The sequence below is a fragment of the Mustela nivalis genome (genome assembly GCF_964662115.1).
Source record: "Mustela nivalis genome assembly, chromosome: 10".
NCBI lineage: Eukaryota > Metazoa > Chordata > Mammalia > Carnivora > Mustelidae > Mustela > Mustela nivalis.
In genome coordinates, this window is record NC_139029.1 from 10,843,247 (window position 1) to 10,868,005 (window position 24,759).

Below are 24,759 nucleotides of genomic sequence, written 5' to 3' on the forward strand. Positions count from 1 at the left end.
GGGCGCCTGGGTGGCTCAGTGGGGTAAAGCCTCTGCCTTCCGCTCAGGTCATGGTCCCAGAGTCCTGGGATAGAGCCCCGCATTGGGCTCTCTGCTCAGCGGGGAGCCTGCTTCCTGCTCTCTCTCTCTCTCTCTGCCTGCCTCTCCACCTGCTTGTGATTTCTGTCAAATAAATAAATAAAATCTTTAAAAAAAAAAAAAGATCACAGGAGCTTGTTTGAGTTGAAAGTGTCAAAGTTGAACTTTAAAGTTGAAGGTCTCTACCACTGCACTGGAGAAAAATAAAACAAGAATATTGTTTAGGGAGATGCGTAAGGAAATGATTATGTATCTGTCGTTAATGACTCAGGAAAACTTTAGTAGTGCTGGTTGTCCAACTCGGGTGCTGGTATTATCAACTAAGGATGTTCTTAGTGAGGATACAAAGGAGGGTTAACAGACGCTTGTAATACTGCTTTGTGTGCAGGAAAACTGTAAAAATTTCTCCCCATCACACAAAAATAATGTCTTATGTATCAGTAGGTATTCTTCATTATCTGGTAAGGTATAAAACATTTTCAGAACTTTGAAAAAAGCTTAGTCTGCAGTTTATAAAGATTACGACTCACTTAAAAAAAAAAAAAGTTTTCAGTAATTGCCTGCCCTTAGAAAAGATGGCTCCAAAGAACACACTCTCCGTACTCAAGACGATGACTTCACAGGGACTCTCCCATTCCCTACGAGAGTCAACACTTGCCCTTAAGAAAAATGGCGGCTTTCGGGATCATCTGCCCTTTCCCAAGATGGCTCTCTCTACGCTAGTGGGCCCCGGCGGGGTGCGTCTTCCGGGCTTGGCAAGGGGCGGGGTCCATTGAGTAAAGCTTTGCGTGCCGGCGCCCGCGACGGAGGCGCGCTTCAGGGCGCAGGCGCGGGGAGGGGGTGGGGGAGGAGGGAAAGCGGCGAGTAAGATGGAAGATGAGGAGGTCGCTGAGAGCTGGGAGGAGGCGGCAGACAGCGGGGTAAGGAGGAGTCGCCGCCGCGGGGCAGGGCCGGGCGGGACCTGGCGTGAGGGGAGCCTCCGGGGAGCGGGCCTGGGGATGGTTCTCCCCAAGGAAAGACCCACACGCCGGGCCGGGGGTGGAGGAGAGGCCCCCGGTCCCTAAGCGCCGTGAAGGCCTCTTAAAGGGGCCGCGTTCCATTTCTCCCTCCCCCTTTGCTCGGTGCGCCTCCCTCCGTACCCCCGACGTGCGCGTCACCCAGGGCGCCCCACCCGCCACCCAGGGGCTCTTTCCTTGACTCCCGCGCCCGCTTGCTCGTCCCGGGGCTCTTTGACCCTTCATCTCCTGTCGCCGCCCCCCCCCCCGCGCCCGAGTCACCATTTTAAAGTTCATGTGCTCTGATGAGGAGGGACACACCATGTGGGGGCGGGGGGTGCGCGGACCTGGGCGGCATGCGGGGCTCCGGAGAAGAGCTGCGGAGGGCAGGAGAGGAAATTGAGTCGTCTCTGGGCCCCTCCACTCTGCGCTAAAATCCCCTATTGCTTCGCGCCTTCCTCCACGGTGGGCGAGTCTGGGGTTTTTTTTCTGTTTCAGTTTTACTGAGAGCCCGTTGCAGGCGGGTCTCCCGGGGATCCCACCGGAACAACCGAAAGCCCGGCGGGCAGCCCCTCTCCCTTGGGAGTCACCCAACGATCTGAGCCCCGGGCGAAGGTCTCGGAGAGTGCTTGCGAATTGTAAAGTGGCCACATTCCTGGGGGAGGGGGGAAGGGGCCGTTCGATTTTTCTTTTGGAGTTTTTGTTTGACTCCCAGAAGCTGTAGGAAAATAGTTTTATCCCAAGCTGGAACAGCCGGAACCAATTCCATTAGGTTTGTGATTAATTTGGGTCTTTTGAGAGTTTGTGGTTCTGTGGTGACCCTCGTGAAGATGGGGAGATGGCCTTTTGGTCTCCCCGTGTTCGTGTCTGTCCAGTGCTGGGCTCGAGTGACAGCCACCTTCAAGGTTTATGTGTTGGGAGTGGAGCTTTGGAGAGCCGAGTGTACCAGGGTAGAACAGGAGCTGGGCGCCCCCCACCTCGCCCCACCCCTCAGCCCCTTTGAGGGTGCTCAGTAGAGCTGGAAGACGCCAAGAAATTGACCCTCGCCGCAGTGGGTGTATCCCTGCGGGAATGTTGAAACTTTGCTTGGCTTCGAAGTTTTTTCCGGTGGTTCAGCATTTCTTTGACGGTGTTTATGTTTTTCCACGTAGCATAATTAAGGTTTTGAAAATTTATGTCGTTCAGGTGTTTGGTACAGTTCTTATGTGCTGACAGTCTTTCTTGAATTTTGACTTAAGTTAGGAGAAAAATTGAAAGATTTTGTCCAGAGCGGAGCAACAGGTGTCATCTGGGTATTTATTCAACAAACATTTTTTGAGTGTCTCTATGTGCTAGGTACGCAGTGTGTTTAGCTGTGACTTTGTGCCAGAGAATGCAAAAGTTCCGGGTACAGGCATTTATTGCCTACCACTAATATGAGTGTATCATTCAGACACCCTCCTGCAAAGAAAAAGAAGCCTGGCCTGCAATTTGAGTGACTCAGATGATAAACTGCTTGAGCATCTTGGCCTTTCTGTGATTTTTCTCACCTGTTTATAAGGGACATGAGCATTTCATGTTCAGAAGGAAATGATAAAAATGCATGCAGGATTCAGAAATTGGGGATTACTTTTGTTTTTCAGAACGTGTGATTCACTAAGGGATCAGCTAGCCCAGTCCCACATTTTACAGCTGAATGAACCCCAGAGATCTAAGATTTAATTCAAATCTTCCTGATGTTTTCACTATTCTTTCTTGCTTTGCTTCAGTAAAATCCTTTAAAAGTGCCAGGTACAGAGATGGAACCCAGACCATGCCTTGTTGACATAATGAGTGGTAATTGCCAAAATCCTTGTTTCTTCTCTATCTTTTAATTGAACCATTGACATAACCTGTGGTTATTGTCCTTTTATAAACAAGGAAACTGAGATTTAGGGAGTAACTTGCCTTGCCCAAGATCACACAGATGTAAGGAGCTGGGATTTGACACCAAGCCTATCTGACTCCAAAGCAGGGTTCAGTCTATAGCATTTTGCTGTCTACCGGGACCTCGAGAAGACTTGGGAGTTGGGCATCACCTTTCTTTTTTAATATGTTTGTTTGGGGCTTATATTTGAAGGCTCTCTTGAATTTGGTTCCCATTTTGAATTTCATGAAGGATTTTGTAGACATGCACTTTTGTAGGAAAGCCAGAGAGGGGGATGAAGCACTATGTCCACATGACTGGGAAACCAATGCATTGTACAAGTCTTTCAGATGTAGCTAGTTGCATAGGTAATGGAAAAAGTTTCAGCTTCTGTTTATCCTGTCTTCCAACTGATACATAGTAATGAGTGTTAAGTACCCACCCTTCCAAAGAAGCAACCTGGATGGCAGGAAGACAAGCAAATGGGGATTGGCTAATTTCTGAAGTGAGCCCTCTAACGTTATATGATCTGAAAGTAGTTCTCACCCTTGAAAGTAAAGGCTTTTGGTGATCCCTGCCCTCGGCACCACAAACAATTTTTGACATGCTGGAATGTCTTATATGTCAATACATCTGAGGTCATTTTTTTCTTGCATATCTTCAAAATACTCAATATCAAATGCTGTTGTGTCATTTTAGGGAAGGCTTTGAGAAACACTCCATATGTTCTGCAAATAGGCTGCTTTTTGCTTTTAGTATGGTGAACATTGACCTAATATAGAATTGTGCCTTTGCCTGTTTCCTCCCAAGGAGTTCCATCCCCAATCAAAGGACAATTCAAGGAATATGGCTTACATTCCACTAAGGAAATGCTTCTTTCAAAATATACTGCCTTTGGGAGACATGAAAATGTAAATTGAGTTAATGTTGATTCAAACTCTAAATTCTGTATTTTTCTTTTTTTTTTTTTAAGATTTATTTATTTATTTATTTGACAGAGAGAAATCACAAGTAGATGGAGAGGCAGGCAGAGAGAGAGAGAGAGAGAGGGAAGCAGGCTCCCTGCTGAGCAGAGAGCCCGATGCGGGACTCGATCCCAGGACCCTGAGATCATGACCTGAGCCGAAGGCAGCGGCTTAACCCACTGAGCCACCCAGGCGCCCAAATTCTGTATTTTTCTTAAGCACATTTCAGGGGACAAATAGAGCATTTTGTAATTGGAAGACATCATTGTGCTCCAGGAAGAAAAATCAGGTCAACAGTTTGCTCAGTTTCTGATAGTTTGAAGCTTTATATATTCACTTACTTAGACTTAAAAAAAAAAAAAAAAAAGACATGACTGAGTTTGTTTCATAGGTAATGGGCTAATCCAATCCTGGGGGAAGATAGATGGTACGCAAATGGAATTGGACTGGTAGTTAATTATAATGCATTGGCAACTTCTCTGATTTCTTTGCATCTCGAAAGTGCTTTTTGTTTTTGGCAAGGGCAAGTTGTGTAGCTAATTGAAAGAAAATGTATCTTAAGTTAAAGGATAACTGGTCTTCTGGACTAGAATTCAAATTTATTTTTACTTTTTTCCCCTCTTTGAGCCTCTAAACATGACCACCCAGCAATGCTGGGTGGCATGCAAGTCTACTGTAGGAAGGTGTCAGTAAACACTGAATACTATATACCAGGCACTGGACCCAGTCCAGTGGAGGAGTCAGACGGGTAAGGCAGCACTTTTTTTGGAAGAGGCATAGATGGGGTACCATGGCTGGGATCAGAGACAGCCTTGTAGAGAAGGTGATGATTCAAAGGACACTTGAATTAAGTTGTAGTAAATCTGGGAGGGGTGGGTAGAGTGTAGGGCCAGTGTGCATACAGGCAGCAAGAGAAGAATGTGGTGCATTGGAAGAGCTACAAATACTCAAATACTTCCTTCTGGCTGTAGTGTAGGGGGTTGGCAGAGAGGAATGGAAAGAGATGAGGCCCGAGAGGTATGCAGGGACCAGATCAGGAAGGGGGGCCTCGTTGTTTTTGGTTCTGGGGCCCTTGGACTTTGTCCTGAAAGAGAACTTTAAAGGATTTTTTTTTTTTTTTAAGCAGGGTAGTGACGTAGATTTTAAGAGATACGAACTTTGATTAACTTCTTATTTATTTTAAAGATTCTATTTATTTATTTGACAGCGATCACAAGTAGGCAGAGAGGCAGGCAGAGAAAGAGGAAGAAGTAGGCTCCCTGCTGAGCAGAGAGCCCGATGTGGAGCTCGATCCCAGGACCCTGAGATTGTGACCTGAGCCGAAGGCAGAGGCTTAACCCACTGAGCCTCCCAGTCGCCCCAGACTTCTTATTCTTTAGAGAAGAGGCTGTTCTCCCTGAAGCATGGCTTCTACCTCACTTTGAGGTCCTCAGCACTTCCTGTAACTGTTGTCATTATAGAATATTTACAGTGGCTGTGGGTAAGTGGGCAAATAACAGTCATTTTGGAGCTCCCTGGTGCTGATTTCTTTGTCTATCCTTATAGTAAAGAAGGCATTTAAGACTTGTGGTATGAAGCACAGTCCCGGTGTACTGCTGTGCCTGAAGGAACCATTTCTAAGCTATTCCAGTCTTTCCGGGAAGACTGGGTCCGAAGGACTGTGATGTGTTCAGTGAGGGCTTTCTGTAAAGCAGCTGGCTAGTGTAGACATCATCATGCTGAGCAGTCTGTCCCTGAGATTCTGGAAAAAGATCTGTTTCACTATGATTTCAAAGAAGGTAGGATAATGAGCTTTTCACTCTAACTTCTCAGCTCTTTTCATTGGGCTGCATGGGGGGCCTGTTCCCAGCATGCCCTGGGTGTTTGAGAGCGCTGCCATGGTTGCTGTGGGCCAGAAATTCAGGCAGTCACAGACAGGCCTTCTTGCCTTTCCTTACACAACGGGAGAGAACTTAGTGTATTGCTCTGAAGCTTTCAGTAAATGCCTACAAAGAGAAAAGGCACTGCTGTCTCGATCTGATGACTCAAACGTATCCTTGGGGCCAGCCCTTTCTTTCCAGTTTTCACGTTGATACTGCAGTGGCTTCCCTGACATAATGTCCCTTTCTGGCTGTATCAGGTCGAAGCCTTCACAAGGTATGCTGTGTTCTTTCCTGCACACTTGCCCTACAGGAATAGAAATTTTTTTTTTCTGTTGGGACAGTTACTGACTTGTTGGTTTCCTAGGAGAAGACTGAGTTTAGCTGCTTATAGCTGTGGCCAAAACACAGAATGCATTTTTTTTTTTTTTTTAAGTAGTAACCATAGAGATTTCTCTTGCTGAAGTGTTTTTAACTGCTAGCCTCTGCCAAGCATCCTTCTCTTTAACATTCAGTTCTCTGCAGGATGTTCGACGGGAAGATAGAGGTTAAGACCCACTACCTCGGGCGCCTGGGTGGCTCAGTGGGTTAAGCCGCTGCCTTCGGCTCGGGTCATGATCTCAGGGTCCTGGGATCGAGTCCCACATCGGGCTCTCTGCTCAGCAGGGAGCCTGTTTCCTCCTCTCTCTCTCTGCCTGCCTCTCTGCCTACTTGTGATCTCTCTCTGTCAAATAAATAAATAAAATCTTTAAAAAAAAAAAAAAAAAAGACCCACTACCTCAGAAATTAGCAACACATCCTGACTTTGGCCCTTGTGCAGATAAAGACTCTTATCCCGGAGGGTGAGGCATTTCCAAATGTCCTTCCCAGCAAGTCCTCCCCTCCCCACACCCAAAACCCTTGCCCTTATAAAATGAACACAGGAAATAACAGTCATTCCTTTCTAAAAGGAATAATATGTACAGTTGCAGGATAATTATGACGTGAATCTGGAGAGGTCAGGATTGTCACTGCTCTTCCTAGACCTCGAAAGCCAAATTCCCAGCTCTCCATGCTCTGGCTGCCTTGGCTTATGCAGGCATTTGTGACCCTCCAGCTGTCAGTTCTGTTTTTTGCTACCTGGTTGCTCGTCTCACTGGTGAGTGGACTCGGACCATGAGCCCACAGACCCCTTTTGGAAGGGCTTCTTAGATGGTATGTGAAGGACTCACTACAGCCTGGGCAGAGTGCATTTGTATGTTCCTTTCCCCAGTCTGTCTCTGTGACCTAGAGACGTGGAGGTGTTTTTATTCCTAGTGTCCAGGAGAGGAAATCACTTGGTTGATTTGATCTCAGCTTGGCTGTTGGCATCCTGAGCCCACACTGGAGGGAGTGTTCTGGACTGTTTATTTACCTTTGCTTTTCAGCAGATAATTAACTAGTTAAGTGCTTTAGGATATTTAGTTGCTAGTTCCTTTGAGGTGTTGTTACTTGTCTCACCTGGGATTGACCTTTTGCCTCTGTTGATGATGATGAAGCCTGATGATGAGGCACTAAATTTCCATGTCTGAGAAACTCGAATTTGTTTCTTAAGGGCCAAGGGGATGCTGCTGCTCTCCGTTGTAAGACTAAGAATAGTGAACACTGATGGCAAGTGACATACTGGTGGAAACATGGATTAAAGGAGGGAAATAACTTTTTAACGCCTGGCCAAGTGAGAAGAGATAAATAAGTTTTGCTCAGATCTCTTGAGAAGATTGAATAACCCCATCTGCTGTCTGAAGGACTCCTGTATCTGTAGTTGCAAACTGGCAGCTCTTGGGTATTCAGCCTGTACACTCTTTGGGGTGCACATTGTTTTTCATATATTGAATTCGGATCCCTTTACCTGGGTCTTCCTTGCTCTCTTCTCCTCTCCTCTCTGGAGTCCCCACTTTATGTATTGTGTTACCTCTTGTGTTCTGTCCTGCTTGCTTTATCGGCTTGGCCCTGGAGGCATTGTGTTTGCTGCCCCTGCTTAGTGCCATGATTCTAATTAGCCTTTGATGGTAGTGCCTTTGGGTGTTAGGATAAAACCTGGTGGTGGTGTAGCTGATGGTATAGAGGGGAGGGAAGAATGACTTTGTGCCATTCCCCAGAGTCCAAATGCATATTTCCTTTGGGAGAGGAGCCTTTCTGTCTTCATTTTCAAGGGAGGAAAGAGTAGGACACTCCTGCCAGTTAGTGACCCACTTCCTCCATCTGTGGCAATAACAGAAGTTAGAAGGCTAGGCTAAAGGTTTAGGTGCCAGGTTGGTTTTTGGGCAGATCACTGCCTATCTTTCTGTCAGCTTCGGTTTCTTCTTGTAAACTTCGGTTGATAAAGTCTTGCCTTGCCTGACGGTGAGAGCTGAGTGGAACACTTAGTAAAGTGTCGCACAAAGGCAGGTGTTAGAGCAGAGTGCGATGCCGTCAGCCCTCCAGCCCCTCCAGTGCGCCCTCTGTCTGGGTACAGAGGGAAGTACCTGAGACTGGCTGAGAGGTCTCTTTTATTGCTTCACCCGAGGACTAATACACTCCTTTTTCTATGAGTTGTAGGGAAAAGCAATAATAAACTTGGAGAAAGGGGAGCCCTGTTAGATTCTACTCGCTGTTTTATTCCAAGGACAGGGCTCACCACCATTATTACTCCCACTGCTGCCTGTTCTGCACCTTTAAAGGAAAGGGTTGCATGGATTCCCTCCCATGGAGCCCCTTTGAAGAGGTCCTGGAAGCAGAAGGAAACAGTGTCTCAACATGGCAACTCATAGTTTCTCGGGCTCTCTAGCTTGGGATACATCTAAATTGTAAGGTTTGTCCTCTGCTGAAGAATTACTTCCTTTTGGGAGTTTCTTCACAGATTTAAGCTCCAGACTTCGTTGTGATCTACCACTGCTGTAGTCCTTCCTCAGGTTAATGCGCTTGCATTAACCTGACCTGGGGTGCAGGGGAGGCAGGTTGGTGTTCCCCATCAGCCTTTATCCTGCTTTAGTAGTTCTGTGGCCGCACGCTAGCTAGCTCCTGAACCTTTCGGCTTTCTCCTCTCAGAGATTTAGGGATCAGTTTTGTCACTTACTAGTTGAATGGTCTTAGTCAAGTCATTGAACCTCTGCGTGTGTAGCAAGGCTGCTGTCCATCCCTCAGATTGTGCTGAGTATGAGCGGTGGTCAAGGGAGGGAGGGTACCGTGTCTTCCTTACATGAATCTGTGGCAGGTGCTGGGAGAATGCTGCTGCCACCACCATTGCTGAAAAATGCCTACGGCAGCCTTAGCTCTTATTTTTTTGTTTGTTTGTTTGTTTTTTAAATATTTATTTGAGAGAGGGTGTGTACAGGTGGGAGGGAAGGGGCAGAGGGAGAGAGAGAGAGTCCCAAGCAAATTCCACACTTGAGTGTAGAGCCTGATATGGGTCTTGATCTCCCAATCCTGAGATCATGACCTGAGCCAAAACCAAGAGTTGGACGCCCAACCAACTGTGCTACCCAGGTGCCCCCTTCACTCTTATTTAGAATATGGACAGTGTTGCTGCCTTTGGACCCTCTAGACCCACTTCGGATTCTGGCTCGGCTCCATCATATGCGCTGTGGAACCATGCCGAGTTACATTAAACTCTCAGAGTCATTTTCTAAGTCATTCGTGAAATGGGAATATATCCCTAAAACCCTGTTTCATAGGATGGTTCATGAATTCATGTGTTGGGTACTATTTTAGGCACGGTGGACAACTGTAGAGAATGAAGTTTCTCATAAAGCTTGCTTTCTGTTGGAGGAAGATGGGCAGTAAAGCAGTAATGTTTTCTGCACATACACAATGAAGAAAAGTAAAACGGGTAGCTGGGTGCCTCAGTCCTTAATTCAGCGTGTGCCTTCAACTCAGGTCATGATCCCAGGGTTCTGGGATCGAGCGCTCTGCATCAGGCTCCTTGCTCTCTGGGAAGCCTGCTTCTCCCTCTCACACTCCCCCTGCTTGTGTTCCCTCTCTCACTATCTCTCTCTCTGTCAAATAAATAAATATTTAAAAATCTCTAAAAAAAAATATGGAGCATAGAAAGTGTCTGGGGTAAGTGTCGTTTTGGGGGGGCTGGGGGGATGGTTAGAGAAGGCCTCTCAACAAGGATAGGCAGAGAGACCTGAAGGAAGTGAGAAGGAAAGTGTGCAGAAGCTGGTGGAAGTGCATTTCAGGCGGAGGGAACAGCACGTGCAAAGGCCTTGAGGCTGGAGCATGCTTGTTTTATTTGAGGAATGGTGGAGGCTAATAGTAATTGCAGAGTGGTAAGAGAAGAGGTTAGAAGTTTCAGGGAGCCAGATCCTGTAGACTAGTAGGCCATGGTGGATATGACCTTGAAATAGGAAGCTATGTGAGGGTGTTGAGCAGAGGCTGACTTGGTTTTTAAAAGGATCGTTCTGGCCACTGTGTGTGAAATAAGCTGTAGGGGCAAGAGTAGAAACACAGACTGATGAAAATGCTATTTCAGCTGTCCATTCAAGGGCCGTGGTAATGTGGACCAGGGAGGTCATAGCAGCAGAAGTGTTGAGAAAATTCAGGACATGTTTTGGAAGTAGAACCAAGTTCCACTGATTAGAAGTATGAAGGAGGCATCAGAGATGACTCCAGAGTCTTTGGCCTGATCTGCGAGAAGACTGGAATTTCTGAGATGGGCTAAGTGGAGGGACTATGGGAGAAGCAGGCTTGGGTGAGTCAATGAAATCAAGAGTTTGATTTTGGACCTGGTGAGGTTAGGTCCCTTGCAAAATCAAAGTAGGCATGTCGAGTCATCAGTTGTCTATTAGTGTCTATAAAGCTGTGGAGGGGTCCCTGGGGGGGCTCGGTCGGTTAAGCGTTTGCCTTCAACTTGGATCATGATTCCAGAGTCCCCGGATTGAGTCCCACCTCTGGCGGCCTGCTTAGCGGGGAGTCTGCTTTTCCCCCCTGCTCGTGCGCACTCCCTCTCTCAAATAAATAAATAAAATCTAAAAAGTAGGGGGGGAAACAAGGCTGGGGAAGTAGATGAGATCACCAAATAAGCCAGTGGAGTTACAGAAGAGGAGAGGTGCGAACTCTCCAACCTCTAGGGATCCAGAGAGGAAGAGGAGCCTGTCCTGTTGCAAAAGAAATCAAATATGGGGTAAGAGAGAAGCTACCAGGGAGGTAGGAGGAGACTGGGAGGCTGGTCTAGAAGATGGGGCACCATCTTCAGGAGGGGCATATGGGTGGCTCAGTCAGTTGAGTGTGCAACTCTTGATTTCTGCTCCGGTCATGATCTTAAGCTTGTGGGATTGAACCCCCTGTCAGGTTCTGTGTTTCCCATGGAGACTGCTTGGGGTTCTCTCCCTCTGCCCCTCCCTTCCTCCCTGTCTAAAGAAAAAGGAAGGAAGGACGGACGGACAGACATGCCTTAAGGAGGGAGTTTTGAGCAGTGTTGGACAAGGCTGGGAGGTTGAGTGAAGTGAGGATGTAGAATTTACCGTGGAATTTGGCAGCAGTGGAGGTCACTGGTGACTCCAGCAACAGCAGTTTCAGAGCTGGTTTGACTCGAGGTGGTGAGTGTTACTCAGAGCCGGGCCTGGGCCAGACATTGGGCCCTGGGTAAGCGCTCGTTGCTGTCCTGCCAAAATGAAGGGACGCACCAGAGGAGGTTTTGCACAGCGTAAACAGCATGCCCCTTGGGTACCTAAGGCATTTGGTTGCTAGTTGCTGAAAGATTAAATGTGTAGCAGAGGGCACCTGGGTGACTCAGTTAAAGCAGCTGCCTTCTGTTTGGGTCATGATCTCAGAGTCCTGGGATCAAGCCCTGCGTTGGGCTCCCTGCTCAGCGGGTAGCCTTTCCCTCTTTCCCACTAACCCTGGTTGTGCCTGCGAGCACACACGCTTTCTCTCTCTCTATCAAATGAATAGATGGAATCGCTGGGAAAAGAAAAAAAAAATTGTGTACCAGAGATAGATACATCTTATTTTAAGATTAGAATTCTGAGACTCAAAGGTTAGCTCTCAAGCAGTGTTGCCCAGGGATGTACCATGCAAGCAGCACATAAGTAACTTAAAACTTTCTCAAAGCCACATTTAAAAAGTGGAAAGAGGGCACCTGGGTGGCTCAGTGGGTTAAGCCTCTGCCTTCGGCTCAGGTCATGATCTCAGGGTTCTGGGGTCAAGTCCCACATCGGGCTCTCTGCTCATCAGGCAACCTTGCTCCCCCCCTCTCTCTGCCTGTCTCTCTGCCTATTGTGATCGCTCTCTATCAAATAAATAAATAAAATCTTAAAAAAAAATTTTTTTAAGTGGAAAGAAATAGGTGGGATTAACTTTAATATATTTCTTAAAGTTTTATTTATTTAAGTAATCTTTACAACCAGTGGGCATGGGAGTGTGGGGGGAGGGGGAGGGGGGCTCAAACTCAACAACCCTGAGATCAAGAGGTGCATGCTCTACCTGCTGAGTCAGCCAGGTGCCCCTAATTTTAATATTTTAAATATTAAAATTGCAGTATCTCCCAAATAGTATCATGTCAGCATGTAATCAATCCTGATAATAGGTTAACAAGCTATTTTACACTATTTTTGGACCAAGTCTGGGAAACCTGCTGTGAATTTGGTGTTTACAGCACAGCTCAGTTGGGATTGGCCATGTGTGGTGGCCACAGGACTGGGTGGTGTAGCTGGAAAGTGTGCCCAATTTGGGGTAGCTACACAAGACCAGACGAGCCTGCGGGACATCATGGGTCACAAAGAGTCCAAAACCAGTCATTACAGAATTTGAGAGGAAGGTCAGAAAATGTCACCTTCTGAAATGGAAACTGACAGAGAGAAGCAAATTATCTGAGAAGAGTCACTTAAATAGTAACTTCTGCGGATAAAAAGAGATTATTTCTTAACCTGAGCCAGGAATCTCCATTTGATACAAGATTTCTGAAATCTTGGGACTTGTGTTGATTGTGTTGGTGACCAGGGATCCTAGTTACCAGGGGAGGGACGCACTGGTGGAGCCGGATAGTTCTGTCCCTGGCACTCTTGCTGGCGGACAGCAGAAGGTCAGGCATCAGAAAGGGGAGGACACCCCCTCCACCCCACAGTGTAGCAGAGCCGGATTTGGATTTGTGCACTCTGTCTCTTCTGAGTTGGGCTAGTTGAATTGGTCCCCCTGGGCTTCCCCACCCCTAGGTAAACTAGCAAAGTCTGCTTCTTGAATATTCCGGTCTGCAGTACGGCTGTGGCTGATGCTGTTACTTCCTGGATTTTGCCCGGAGCCCGGAGCAGCCCAGTCCCTGCTCTCCTTTGCCTTTCTGCCCCTCCTCTCCACTTCCTACCTTTGTTTTTTCTGCCTCCCCTTAAAGATTCATCCCTAACCTCTTTGTCTCCTTTGATCCGGGGACTCTGTAACAAAATGGGCTGGGATGTCCCCTTCCCTGGTGTGCCTCCATCCCCCAGCTTTCTGTGGTGGCTCACAAAGACCGTCATTGCAAGGGCAAGGGCAAGGGCGGCAGCAGCCAGTGATGCTGTGCTGCTTCCTCAGGTGAGTGGAATTTGCAGATGTTGCTTCATTGCATCTGACTTCGTTCAGCTTGTCACCCAGGCCTCTCCCATAAGGGACCTGCCCTGTCCAGACTGCCTGGCTCCCCATTATGGTTTTCGTGACCTTCTGCCTCTATGCCTTCCACCTGGTTTTGCTTGTTCTCTCAGACCAAGAAGGGTGTACTTCATTTTTGTAGAGATGTAGCCCCACAGGGCAAGTGATACCCGTTATCGTTAGTCACAGCAGAGCTTTTGTTTAGGTTTTGACCCAAAGAGGAGACCACACCACTCAGCAGAGCACAGGGCGTCATCTTCTGGAGTCTGCTCAGTGCTACTTGACCAAAAATAGCCTTTCCAGGAATAGTCATGGGAAATCAAACTTTCCTTAGCATCTCCCCTCTGTTATGCTTATGTCCTAACACTTGCTTGTGTCCTGGTGAGCCATGGTCACTCTGAGAAGTCGTAGAGTGAGGAGCTTATATGTGTATTCCTTTCACTATGTGTGGTGTTTAGGCCTCTGACACACAAGTCTTGACCGTGGACCAGGGTTCTGTTCATCTTTATGAAAAGAGAAGTCGCCTTCAGGTGATAAGATTTCTTGTCAGGGCCCACATCTAGATGCTTCCTCACACAGCATTCTGAGGCCTGTGTAATTCCACTCATCTCTGGAGGAGACAGGCATTCTCCTTATAGTGTACCCTGTGGGAAGGTTTTGGCTTGGTGCAGCTCTCGGAGCATGAGACTGACAGCAGACTGATCGCAAGTCCTTGTCCAAAAAGAGAATGGACTGACTCATGATACCTGGACAGACTCCAGAGGGAGCTGCTCTCTCCGTTTGCTGGCAGGGTACCCCCTCTTAGCGGGGCTAGCTCTGGGCACACTGGTGTCCAGCTAGCCATCTGGACGTAGTCAGGATCAGCTTTCTCCTGATCAGCTTTCTCCTGAAGCTGTTGCATTTCCATCTTGTTCTCTAATCTGATGGAAGAATTCCTGCTCGGCTCTGATAAGCCATCCTGCCTGGTGTGATGGTGTGTGAGGGAGTTTGATGGGAGTGCACGGGCGCGGTGTGGCGTTCAGAGGACATGAGGAAGAGAAGATTGGGATCTAATGGCTTTACCATCTCTAGGGGTTTGAGCATCTTGGTGGGGAGTTGCTGGCATCAGAGAGGGCCTCAAAAGATCTCAATTCTTGGGCTGCCTCTGTGGTTTACTGTGTGACGTCGGGTTGGTTTCTTAACCTCCCAGAGCCACAGAAGACGATAAAAGCTCTTTGTCTGTTAGGGGTGGTGGGAACAGAAAATGAGTGTCGGGGAAGCGCACTGACAGCCGTAAAGCTTTATGCTGATGTGAGTCATTACTTTTAGAGCCAGCCATTTACATTACATGGCAGGTATGTCTACCTTGGGGACAGAGGCCCATTTATTCAGGCATGGTCCTTAGTGCCATCTTGAAGGGCTTTTCTCTATCCTGTCTCCATCTGCTGGGCCTGGGCAAATTCTCTATCTTCCCTGAGGCCCTACAGAAATAAGGAAGCAGTTTGCTCTCCTGGGAAAAGCCTGGTTGGGACATCTCACATTCAGCTAAAGTAATATGTATTTTAACACAAATTTTTTTTAAAAAATGGACTCCTATTAAAAAATAGTCCATTAAAAAATGGACTCCTATATTAAGCTGTTTGCCTGTATGCCTTATTTGGCCCTCATAGTGATAAAAAAAAAAAAAGTGAGAATTCATGTAATAAAATTTAAAAATGTAAGCTTTCCCATAAAATCTTGAATTAGTTTTTTCCTAAAATAGGAGCTCTGGCCTCTCAGCCAAGGCTCTGATGCATGTCTGTGTCCTGCAGCCGGCGCAGTGCCCTGCGGCGCCTCTCAGCTCCTTTAGTTCCCCACTGTGCTCCCTGCGAAAGGAGTTTGGGTTACTTGCCCGGCCCCTGGAGGCACTTGGTTCTGACCCTGTTTGAGGGCCTCTAAATTCCACAGATCTTAAACCTTGCATTTATGGTGGAGAAACTTGAGTAGGAAGTATCATTTGCAGATGGGAACAAAATGATACTGTGTGGAAATTTCAAACTGTAAGTTATTTGTGGAAAGCCTTGGAAAGCCCTTACATGGTAACGGGCTTTAGACTAATATGAGACATAGTATCTACTCAGGCCACACACTGGTAGTAATAAAAAAATTTTTTTTAAAGAATTACAATTCCGATATAGACAGTGCTGTGGGCCTAGATTCTCCCTGCCTGCCAATCATTTCCCAGAAGCCATCCAGGTCATTCCCATGCTCTCGGTCCTCAAACAGTTGTTGAATGCCAGCGTATGTCCTAAGCGTGAGTGAGAGGTCTTCCATCTGGTGGCTCCTGGCCCCTCCACAGAGTTAATGGGACCCTCAGAACACAGTCTGTTGTGCTTGCCCCTAAATATATGTGGGGTAAGTCATAAAAACAATGTTAAACACAACTCAGCACCAGGCAGAATGAATGTCAGTGTCAGACTGGATTGAAATCTAGCTCTGTACAGTGAGTCAAGCTTCATATTGTTTACAGGAGACAAAAACAAGAAGAGGGAAAGATGAGAAGGAAAAGAGAGAAACATACTCCGGGGAGTAGTAACCAAAAGAAAAACAGGTGCAGCTTTATTCATGTTAAATAATAGATTTTAAGGCGAAGAAGATCATTTCATAATGATGAACAAGGTAATTTACCTTGGATGGCTTCTGGGAAACGATTGGCAGGCAGGGAGAATCTAGGCCCACAGCACAAATAATCTCTGATTCTTTGCCTAGTGGGTAGCCCTAACAAGTGAGTAAGGATGGAGAGGTTCTGAACGCTAGAGTCAACCAGCATGACCTGTACTTCAACCGGAGAATAGTCATTTGCAGGACATTTGGAACATTACCCAAAACTGGCTACCACCCGGCCTTGAGGTGGGTCTCAGCAAATTTCAAAGACTTTACTGGCAGTTAAGGAAGTGATTCTTCACATTTTGCAAGTTCTAGACTCCTTTGAAAATCCCATATGTCCTGTAGGTCAGGATTGTTGGCTTCAACACTGCTGACATTTGGGGCTAGGTGACACTGCCGTGGGGCTGTTCTGTACATTATAGGATTTTCACAGCATAGCGTCCCTGGACTCTACCCACTGGTTGCCAGTAGCACCTCCTCTCTGGCAGGGACAACCGAAAACATCTCCAGACATCGCTAAATGTCCCCTAGTGGGCAAAGCCAGTCCTGCTTTAGAACCACTATAAGAGTTCTTTTCTTCAGAGAAATAATAGTTTTTCATACACTTTTTCCTACTCCAGTAGCTAAATGGTCTTGCCCTCACTGAGGACAGCTGAGTGGAATGTTTTGTAGGAAAAAGTCGTGGGGCAGCCAAGGAGCCAGAAGGTTCGGTCTTTGTCCACGCACAGCCTCCCCCGTCCAGCGTGTGGACGCTTGTGCACAGGCTGTGGGAACACCTCAGAGTTCCCGGTGCCGCGGGCATGAGGGATCACTGCCATCCAGTTTCACGGATGTTAGGCTTCTGTTTTGTTCTAGACCTTTGGCTAGGCGCCAGTCCCAGAGTCCAAGTCCATAACAGTGGGGAGAAGAGGCTGGAAAATATGTGATACCTGTGGTCATGAAGGACTGGGAAAGGGAGAGCTTAATGTCTGAGAAGCAGGTGAGGAACTACGCGGGGGCCAGGGAGGACTTCACCACGCAAAGGCCGATGTCAATGTGGAGTTCGCAGGGACAGTGGAGGTTTGCAAAGGGGAGGCCACTGCGGGCAGGTTGATCGGCATGCTTCACAGTGATGTAAAACAGGAGCAGAAGACAAAGGAAGCTAGGGGGCGAGGCGGGCTTAGGAGCTTGGACTTGATCTGGCAAGCAGTTGAGGGGTTTTAGTGGGGAAGTGACACAACCAGATTTTTGTGTAGAGAGGTGATTTGAGTGGCTCTGTGAAGGACAGATGGCAGGCCAGGAGATGAGTTGGAAGCTCTACAAAGAACCCAGCTGCATGACGAGGTCTAGAACTGTCAACGTGGCCATGGGGATGGAGGAAGATGAACCCTCAGGGAGTCAGGTTCCCAAACCCAAGTCTAGTAAAGGGAGGTCTGCATCCATTACCTCAAAGGGCACAGTAACGCCCCTGCTCAGAGGACACCATCCTTAGCTCTGAAAATAAAGACATAAGTTTTTATCTAAGAGAGATTTTTTTCCACTTTTTATATACATTTTTTTCCTCTAGGAAATAGACAGACGGTTGGAAAAAAAACTGAAGATCACACAAAAGGAGAGGTAAGGCTGCTGTCTGGTCTGAGGGCTCACGCTCTCTGCCAGTTGAGGCTGGGCAGTCAGTGGTGTTCTCCAGGTGGCCGTTAGGGTTCCAGGGCAGGCTCCCGAGCATGTCCCTCCAGGATATGGTGGCTTGAGGCTTTGAGAGTGAGGCTCGACTGTCGCATCTGCCTTCTAACTTAGTGGGTACGCGGTGTGAGGTGGTCTGGTGGAAAGTGGGGAGGTGACATGTCAGAAAACGTGGGTTTTAGGTCTGGCTCTGTTCTAATTGCTCCGAGGTTTGGGACAGTTGTTTTCCCCTCTGGACATGAGTTTCTTTCTCTGTGACATAAAGAGGTTGGACAGATGATTTCTCTGGGCCTTCCATGACGTGGTGGCTGAGGGCATTACGGGGGTATTCTGGAAGAAAAGACTCTCAGTTCTCAAAGGCCGTTTTAAGGATATTTTCCCAGACAGAGGAGAAAGTGGGTTTCAGAGCAGGTGAAAGTTAACCTCAGCCGTCTGACTTTGGATTTAGGTAACCTGTGGGCTTCCCACAGGGACAGGGGAGGGAGGAGGAGAAGACCTCTCTGGACTTGGCTTACCATTCCCCAGGGGTGCCAGGGTGCCCTGCCTGCCCGCTAGTTTCCTGGCTCCCTGCCTCTGATCAGGTGGCCGGCTCCTTGTCTGCTCGTCTCAGCAACTGCACTGATGTCTGGTTACAGTGTCCCCTTGGCACGCCATTCCTGTCCTGCGCAGGACTTGTTCCAGGTCCCCTGGCGGCCGCTGAGTTCCTCTAGCCCCTTCCCTTCCTGACAACCATGGCTCTGAAAACAGGCCCTTATAGGCTGTTGGGTTCTGAAGAGAAGCTAGTTTGGGCTGCTCTGGGGAGGGTCTTTGTGGCTGCTGAAGGTCCATCATTCCTGCCTGGATCCCTTTTTCCCTTTGGCTTTTGTTTCTCTCCCTTCCTGTGTGGTTTTCCACCTCTCCTTATGGACACGTTGCCCGGTGTGCACATCCACCAGCCTTGGACAATGCTTCTCCTCTGAGCACTGCCAAGCACTGTTTCTAGGATTGTCCTCTACCCCAGCCCCGCCGCGTCCCGTATCCCAGGGAGCCATGGTGAGGGAGGTGTCTCTGCTCAGAAGCTCTTCTGAAGAGATCACCCAGTTGTCTGGTGTAGCTTGTCTCGGGGAGGCCCTGGTCACTTGCCGAAGGCTGAGGCAGTTTGGTAAATCCTGTCTTGGTGCCAGGCAGGGATGGTGGAGTGGGCTCCTTTGTAGTGTTTGACTGGCGTGAGCACATGTGGTGGAAGGCCATGGCTGGCGTGAACACTTCGCTGACCCTGCGCTAAGGGGCTCCCACCACACCAGCCTGTTATATACTCTGCTCTGTGTAGGGAAGTTGGGATTTTAACTGACGTCTTTGGAATCTGGGCATAAATATTTTGCCACAGGGGCCAAACAGTGGTTGACGTGACTGTGAACCTGGGGATAGAAGTCCCAGAATGAGGTGCTGTTCCGGCCCCCCTTTGCCTGGGGTTAGGTCTGAGGAGCAGACCTGAGGACCTCGTGAGCTTATGGCAAGGTGGCTCTTTTGAGAAATCCCTCTTAAGGAGTGAGAGTTTTGGTGTCTGGTCAGAGGCCAGAGAATAACAGATAGAATTAGGAGGAGGGAGGGAAAAGTGGGGGTGGGTGAGGGACACAGATGGGTCCTCTGTAGTCAAGGGCAGGACTTGTGAAGCTGTATTTGCTCTTTGTCAGCAGGAAATCCAAATCTCCTCCCAAAGTGCCCATTGTGATTCAGGACGATAGCCTTCCCACGGGGCCCCCTCCACAGATCCGCATCCTCAAGAGGCCCACCAGCAACGGTGTGGTCAGCAGCCCCAACTCCACCAGCAGGCCAGCCCTTCCTGTCAAGTCCCTAGCGCAGCGGGAGGCAGAGTACGCCGAGGCCCGGAAGCGGATCCTGGGCAGCGCCAGCCCTGAGGAGGAACAAGAGAAACCCATCCTCGACAGGTGAGTGTAGCTGGCGGGGCTCACCAGCAACCACTCTGCCGGCCCGGGAGATTCTGCAGGCAGAATCGGGTCTGGAACGTGGCAGCTCCAGCTGCCAAGCCTGACCTGGTGGGCAAGTTCAGGGTCTGCTCCGTTGGCTCAGGACTGCAAGCTTTGAGGTCATGGCTTCCTGCTCGGCCCCCTCTGCAGTTGCGGGCACGGGCGGGTTGCGGGGTCGGGGGGAGGCAGCGTGGCACAAAGGTTAGAGGCACAGACTCTGAGTCAGAACCTGCCATTTCCTTCCACTTCCGGCTGCCTAACCTCTCTGCACCCTATCGCCTCATCTGTGGAGGAAATGGGATAACCATAGAACCTCCCTTGTCAGCTCGTTGTACAAATAAATGAGTATAGTGTTCTGAGAACCCCACCTGGCACAGCGGATGGCACCCCACGACGTGCTTAGATGTTATCTTCCAGGTTTCATAATAGCTCTCTGTGATGTTTGGTGAACTTTCTAAATCCTTTTTTGTTCCCAGCATTTTTTTTTCCCTCTGCAGTCCTAGAAGTTGCATTATGTAAATTTGTCAGCTCCTGCTAAAGTGGTATTTGTTAAAACAGCCTCTTTCTGACTTTGAGAGGCCTCCTTGGGATTGCTATTCTGGGACTTAAACTAATCTATATACCTTCTTCCTGTCCCCTCATTCATTCGATAGACTCCCATTCTCCTCCAAGCCTTCACTTGGCGACAGAAAAGGTCTCTCTCCTTATACTCTTCCATGTAAATGTGAGTCAGCCATTAACCACATGATTTGAAGAGAAGCAGGAGGGCAGCCATGGCTGGTGCCTGGTCCCTCTACTGAGTTCTTGGTTAGGAGTTTTCCTTTGCCCGAGACCCTGAAGGGTCATGCCACATAGTTCTGTGGAGGCTGAGCTGTCCGTGGTCATGACCTCAGGACAAGATGGGCCTGTGAGCACCAGCACCCCCCCACCCCCGCCCTCTAGATTCAGGGGAAGAGCGTGGCCACTGCTCAAGGTGAACACAGATCACCTGCCCCATGTGCCCACGGGGACTTCCCAGCTTGCAGATTTCCCGAGTCCTCTTGTCAGAGAGGGTGTCAGAGTTGGCTGACAGCTACTTTGCCTTCTGCCCTAGCTGCAGTTTTAAGATTTGGTTTTAAGATTTGGGGACCTCTTTTATGTCCTTTTTCAGGCCTCCCTCTGATCTTTTTCTCTTCAGGCCTACCAGGATCTCCCAACCCGAGGACAGCAGGCAGCCCAATAATGTGATCAGACAGCCTTTGGGTCCAGATGGGTCACAGGGCTTCAAACAGCGCAGATAAATGCGTGCGGGGAAGGATGCCGCCGCCGCCGCTGCCGCCATCACCGCCTCTTGGGTCGTCCGCCACGGGTCGCACTGCCGTGGCAGACAGCTGGACTTGAGCAGAGGGAACGACCTGACTTACTTGCACTGTGATCCCCTTTGCTCCGCCCACTGTGACCTTGAACCCCATGCACTGTGACCTCCTCCCTCCTTCCCCCCCTCTTCCCACTGTGATTGGCACGTCTACAAGGGCTGTCCCAAGTCAATGGAAAGGGAAAGGGTCGGGGTCAGGGGAGGGTTGGGGGGACCCACGAAGGACTCAGAGTAGAGAGTCAGACAGTGCCACTTGGCCACTTGGGGTAAAGCCAGTGCCAGCAATAACAGTTTATCATGCTCATTAATTTGGGATTTCAAAACAGATGAGAACTCCCGTCCACCCACCCTCAAGTGCATGTCTTCATCACTTAAAAGCAAGTTCCATTTGAAAATATCCTTTCTTTTTTTTTTTTTTCTCCTTCCTATTTTTGTTTGTTTATACAAATACCTGATTTGCAAGAAAAAGTGCATGGGAGGGGTTTTAGCAGTTTAATGAATTTTTAATTGAGAAAGGGTAGTTTGGTAGTCTACTTAAAAATGTTTCTAGGAAATTCACTAGAAACATTAACCAATAGGACTTTGGTGAGCTTAGCTTCTGTATTCCTACTGCCGCCCAGAAAAGGGGCAGGGCTCTGCAGCCCCCAGGACAGATGAGCACCCCATGCCTATACCTCCCTCCCTCAGCTAAGTCCCAGGGCATCTTGGCCCTACCTGGAGACTGAGCTAGCTCTACAGGCTCAGAGAGCCTGGGGAGGGTGCCAACCCCACCTCTAGTATTTTGGGAAGATAGGGGAAGTGAACAGACTTCCCCTTCCCATCCCCCTCAGGGTGGCTCCCCTGCCAGCCAGGCTTGCTCCCTCTCGAAGAGAGCAGGGAGTGAGATGCACTCCGGGCTCAGAAGCAAGGGATGTGAGACTTGCTCAGTGTTTTGCTCTTAGCCCGAGTAGAGCCAGGAGAAAGTGGCTGCAGGACCCTGAGCCTCCTGCCCAGTGTGCACAGAAGGCGGCTGGATCTTCCCACTCCAGCGAGGCCTGAGCTCTGAGAGGTCTGTGGGCACCGTCTCTGTTGATGGCGCCAGCTCGGTAACCACGCCTGGTACATTTCCTTCGTGAAGTCATTACCTTGGGAGCCAACCATTCTGAGTACATTTGGGAATAAGGCAAGCTGTGCATTGCAAAGATGGGTGGTGACAGATTGGTTCCCCATAGACCCAGGCTACCCTTCACCCATTTTTCCAGAGCGAGGGCCTGGAATGAAGGCAGTTTCCTCTCTGTCTCTAGAGCCTAGAGTTTTGCTTTGGCTCTTTAAGGTGGAAGAGGCTAAGGGCAACTGCCTAGAGCAGCTGTGTGTGTGTGTGTTTGTGTGTGTGTGTACAATCGGGGTCCTCTCAGGCTCTCTGGTCTCTTCTCTTGCACTGCGCCTTATCCCTCAGCCAGCCAGATAGCCTCCCCACTCAGTGGATGAGTTAGGGAGTGCGTGATAGGACATTTTGTGATTCAGGCAGCTAGTGGCCAAGGTGACAAGCTAGGTTTTGCGGGCTTACTCCACCTTTGGCTCACCTGGCTCTCAGCCTTGCCCTGTGAGAACGTTGGCCCAGCAAGCCATGTCCCACTGCATCTCCCACTGCGGAGGTAGGGCCAGCTGCCAGCTGAATCAGCGACTCGTCCGTAGCACAGCTTTGTGACGGTGAGCAGCCAGGAGACTGTGCGTGCGGAGAGCTGGAGCCGAGCTTCTGTCATGGAGAAGGCCCGGGCTGTTGCGTGTTGCCCACTGGCTGTTGTGACGGGGCTGACCCCCGGGACTGGGCAAGGAAGAAGGTTGGCTGCTGTCTTTATAGTTCCACTGCCCCGACCAAGTTTCCTCCTTTTAGCTGTACAGTGTCTAGCCCTCATGTAATAGTGGTTTCTGGCCCGATGACACTGTCCTTTCAGTTGGAGAGGGGTACAGAGGTAGGCCAGGTGGCATGGCCAGGAGTACTGATTGCTCAGCCATTGGGACCACCTGCTCTTTCCCCCCTCCCCTAGTGGGAGCCGAAGGGAAGGCCAGCTGATGGGTGTCTGCGGATTGAGGATGTAGTAGGGACTGATGTTCCCACCTCCCTTGGGCCAAAGATGGGGCTTTGCCCGCTGTGTGCCTGCCACCACCCACCAGCAGTTGTACCCTTGGCTTCCCAGATGGAGAGGTGGCAGGCAAAATTTTAAAAAGAAAGAAAAGAAAAATGAAAACAAGGAACGGTATTGTGTTGGGGGGAGGTGGGAGGGAAGTTGGGAGAATGGTTTGGATTTTGTGTGTGTGGGGTTTTTTGTTTGTTTGTTGTTGGTTTTTTTTGGGGGGGGGTAGTTGTCTGTAACTTTCCTTAAGTGCTTCTTCTATTTCTTTTTCTTTTCTTTTCTTTTTTTTTTTTTAAAGTAAGCTGCAGGCTTTGGCTTGGAAAACCCCAGGGGGGCGGGGGGGGCAGAAACCTGAGGCTGCTGCCCCTTTATCTGCCTTCATGGTACTGTCCCCTTCCCCCAGCTCCTCCCTGACCCCATGAGCCAGGCCTCAGACCTTCCAGCTAACCGCTTCCCATGAGCCACTACTCTGATGTCAGCCTATAACCAAAGGAGCTGGGGGTCCAGGCCTGGTGACCAACCCTTCTCAGCCCACTCAATCAGGGTGCTCCCCACCTGCAGGCAGGAGGCAACACCCGATCTGCTACCATCAGCCCCTTCCAGAGCCCACTGCCCCGCCCTGCCCTGTCCAGCCCAGCCATACCCTGCTCTGCCCCATGTGGGGATGCTCTGCTCAGGGATGGGCCGGCAGGGCTGCCCCAGCCTCCCTGGTAAGCAGAGACTCTGGAAACCTCTGGGGTCCTGTTTCCTGGTCGTGTGATCCCCAGGGTGCACATGGGCCCCTTGGGTGTCTGAACAGAAGGGCATGGGAGGGAGGGCCGCACCCCTGCAGTCCTGCTCTGCTGGTCTAGCGGGCAGCTGCCTACCCCACCCCACCCCGCACCGCGGGCTCCTGAGTCGGCAGATTAAGCATTTTATAAATTGTATTTTAAATACATGTTTTAAACTTGTCAGAGCCTTGTCCTCATTTCAGTCCCTGGCCTCCTGTCCTCTTGCTGTGCCTGCTTGTTGAACCACTGGGGGAGCTACCTCTGCTCCATCCCAGGGAGGAGCTCTCTCTCTGTTAGAGAAATAGGCCTGGGGTGGTGTGTGGGTTGGGGGACAAAGACCCACACAACCTTAGGTTCCAAGAGAAGGGCCCCCATGGGTCCTGGGCTCTTCGGGTGAGAGTATGGCTGAGACCCCCTTCTGCCCTTCTGCAGGGTCGGTCTGCTCCTTTTAGGGTCCAGAATCTTTCCTATCATTCCCTTCGAGCAATTGGAGAGAGATGCTCTCTGCCCTTGGGGGAGACTCAACCGAAGAGAGTCCCAGCTCTGTGCTTTAAGAATGCGTAGAAAGTCAAGATTTTGCCCCCAGCGTCGCTCTAGCGGGAGCCCCAACCCTGGCAGGGTTTCAGGGTGTGTCTTGCTTCGGGGTTTCCTAAGCCTGTGGGAGGCAGGGGCCCTGCACTCTGAGAGCCAGGTGGAAGGGTGAAAACCTGGGGGCCTTACCAGCACTGGACACAGAGGCCAAGGCTCTTGGTGTTTATTGGCTTACCAGGCCACAAAAGCAAAATCCAGCAGCAATACCGGCCTAAGAACCTGTCCGCCTGCAGGTCCTGAATGGCTGCCCCGAGTCGGGACTCCAGAGGTCAGTGGGTTCGAGCTGGCACAGAACTGAGCCACTTGCAGCTCTCAGAGCCGTGTTCCCTAAGGCGAG

The 24,759-nt window shown here is 49.5% G+C and overlaps 2 protein-coding genes across 9 annotated transcripts in view; one reads left to right on the forward strand and one right to left on the reverse strand.

Annotated features, from left to right (window-relative positions):
* The first annotated feature begins 862 nt into the window (after positions 1 to 862).
* On the forward strand, positions 863 to 24,014 carry SZRD1 (SUZ RNA binding domain containing 1). 8 transcript variants are annotated; one of them, XM_082685541.1, is made up of 5 exons: positions 899 to 998; positions 16,820 to 16,943; positions 17,511 to 17,560; positions 19,300 to 19,554; positions 20,771 to 24,014. In XM_082685541.1, exons 2-5 carry the CDS (start codon positions 16,902 to 16,904, stop codon positions 20,871 to 20,873), a joined length of 450 nt encoding a protein of 149 aa, XP_082541667.1. In that variant the 5' UTR covers positions 899 to 998; positions 16,820 to 16,901; the 3' UTR covers positions 20,874 to 24,014. The 8 variants fall into 8 exon arrangements, with proteins under 8 accessions (XP_082541670.1, XP_082541669.1, XP_082541665.1 ...); XM_082685542.1 differs by having other exon boundaries at positions 910 to 998; positions 19,303 to 19,554; XM_082685539.1 differs by lacking the exon at positions 16,820 to 16,943 and having other exon boundaries at positions 877 to 998.
* Positions 23,323 to 24,759, reverse strand: part of SPATA21 (spermatogenesis associated 21) — a 37,679-nt gene continuing 36,242 nt past the window's right edge. The window contains exon 14 of the mRNA XM_082685527.1: positions 23,323 to 24,749. Within this exon, the coding sequence (XP_082541653.1) occupies positions 24,692 to 24,749 (58 nt within the window). The 3' untranslated portion in view covers positions 23,323 to 24,691. The remainder of the gene's footprint in view (positions 24,750 to 24,759) is intronic.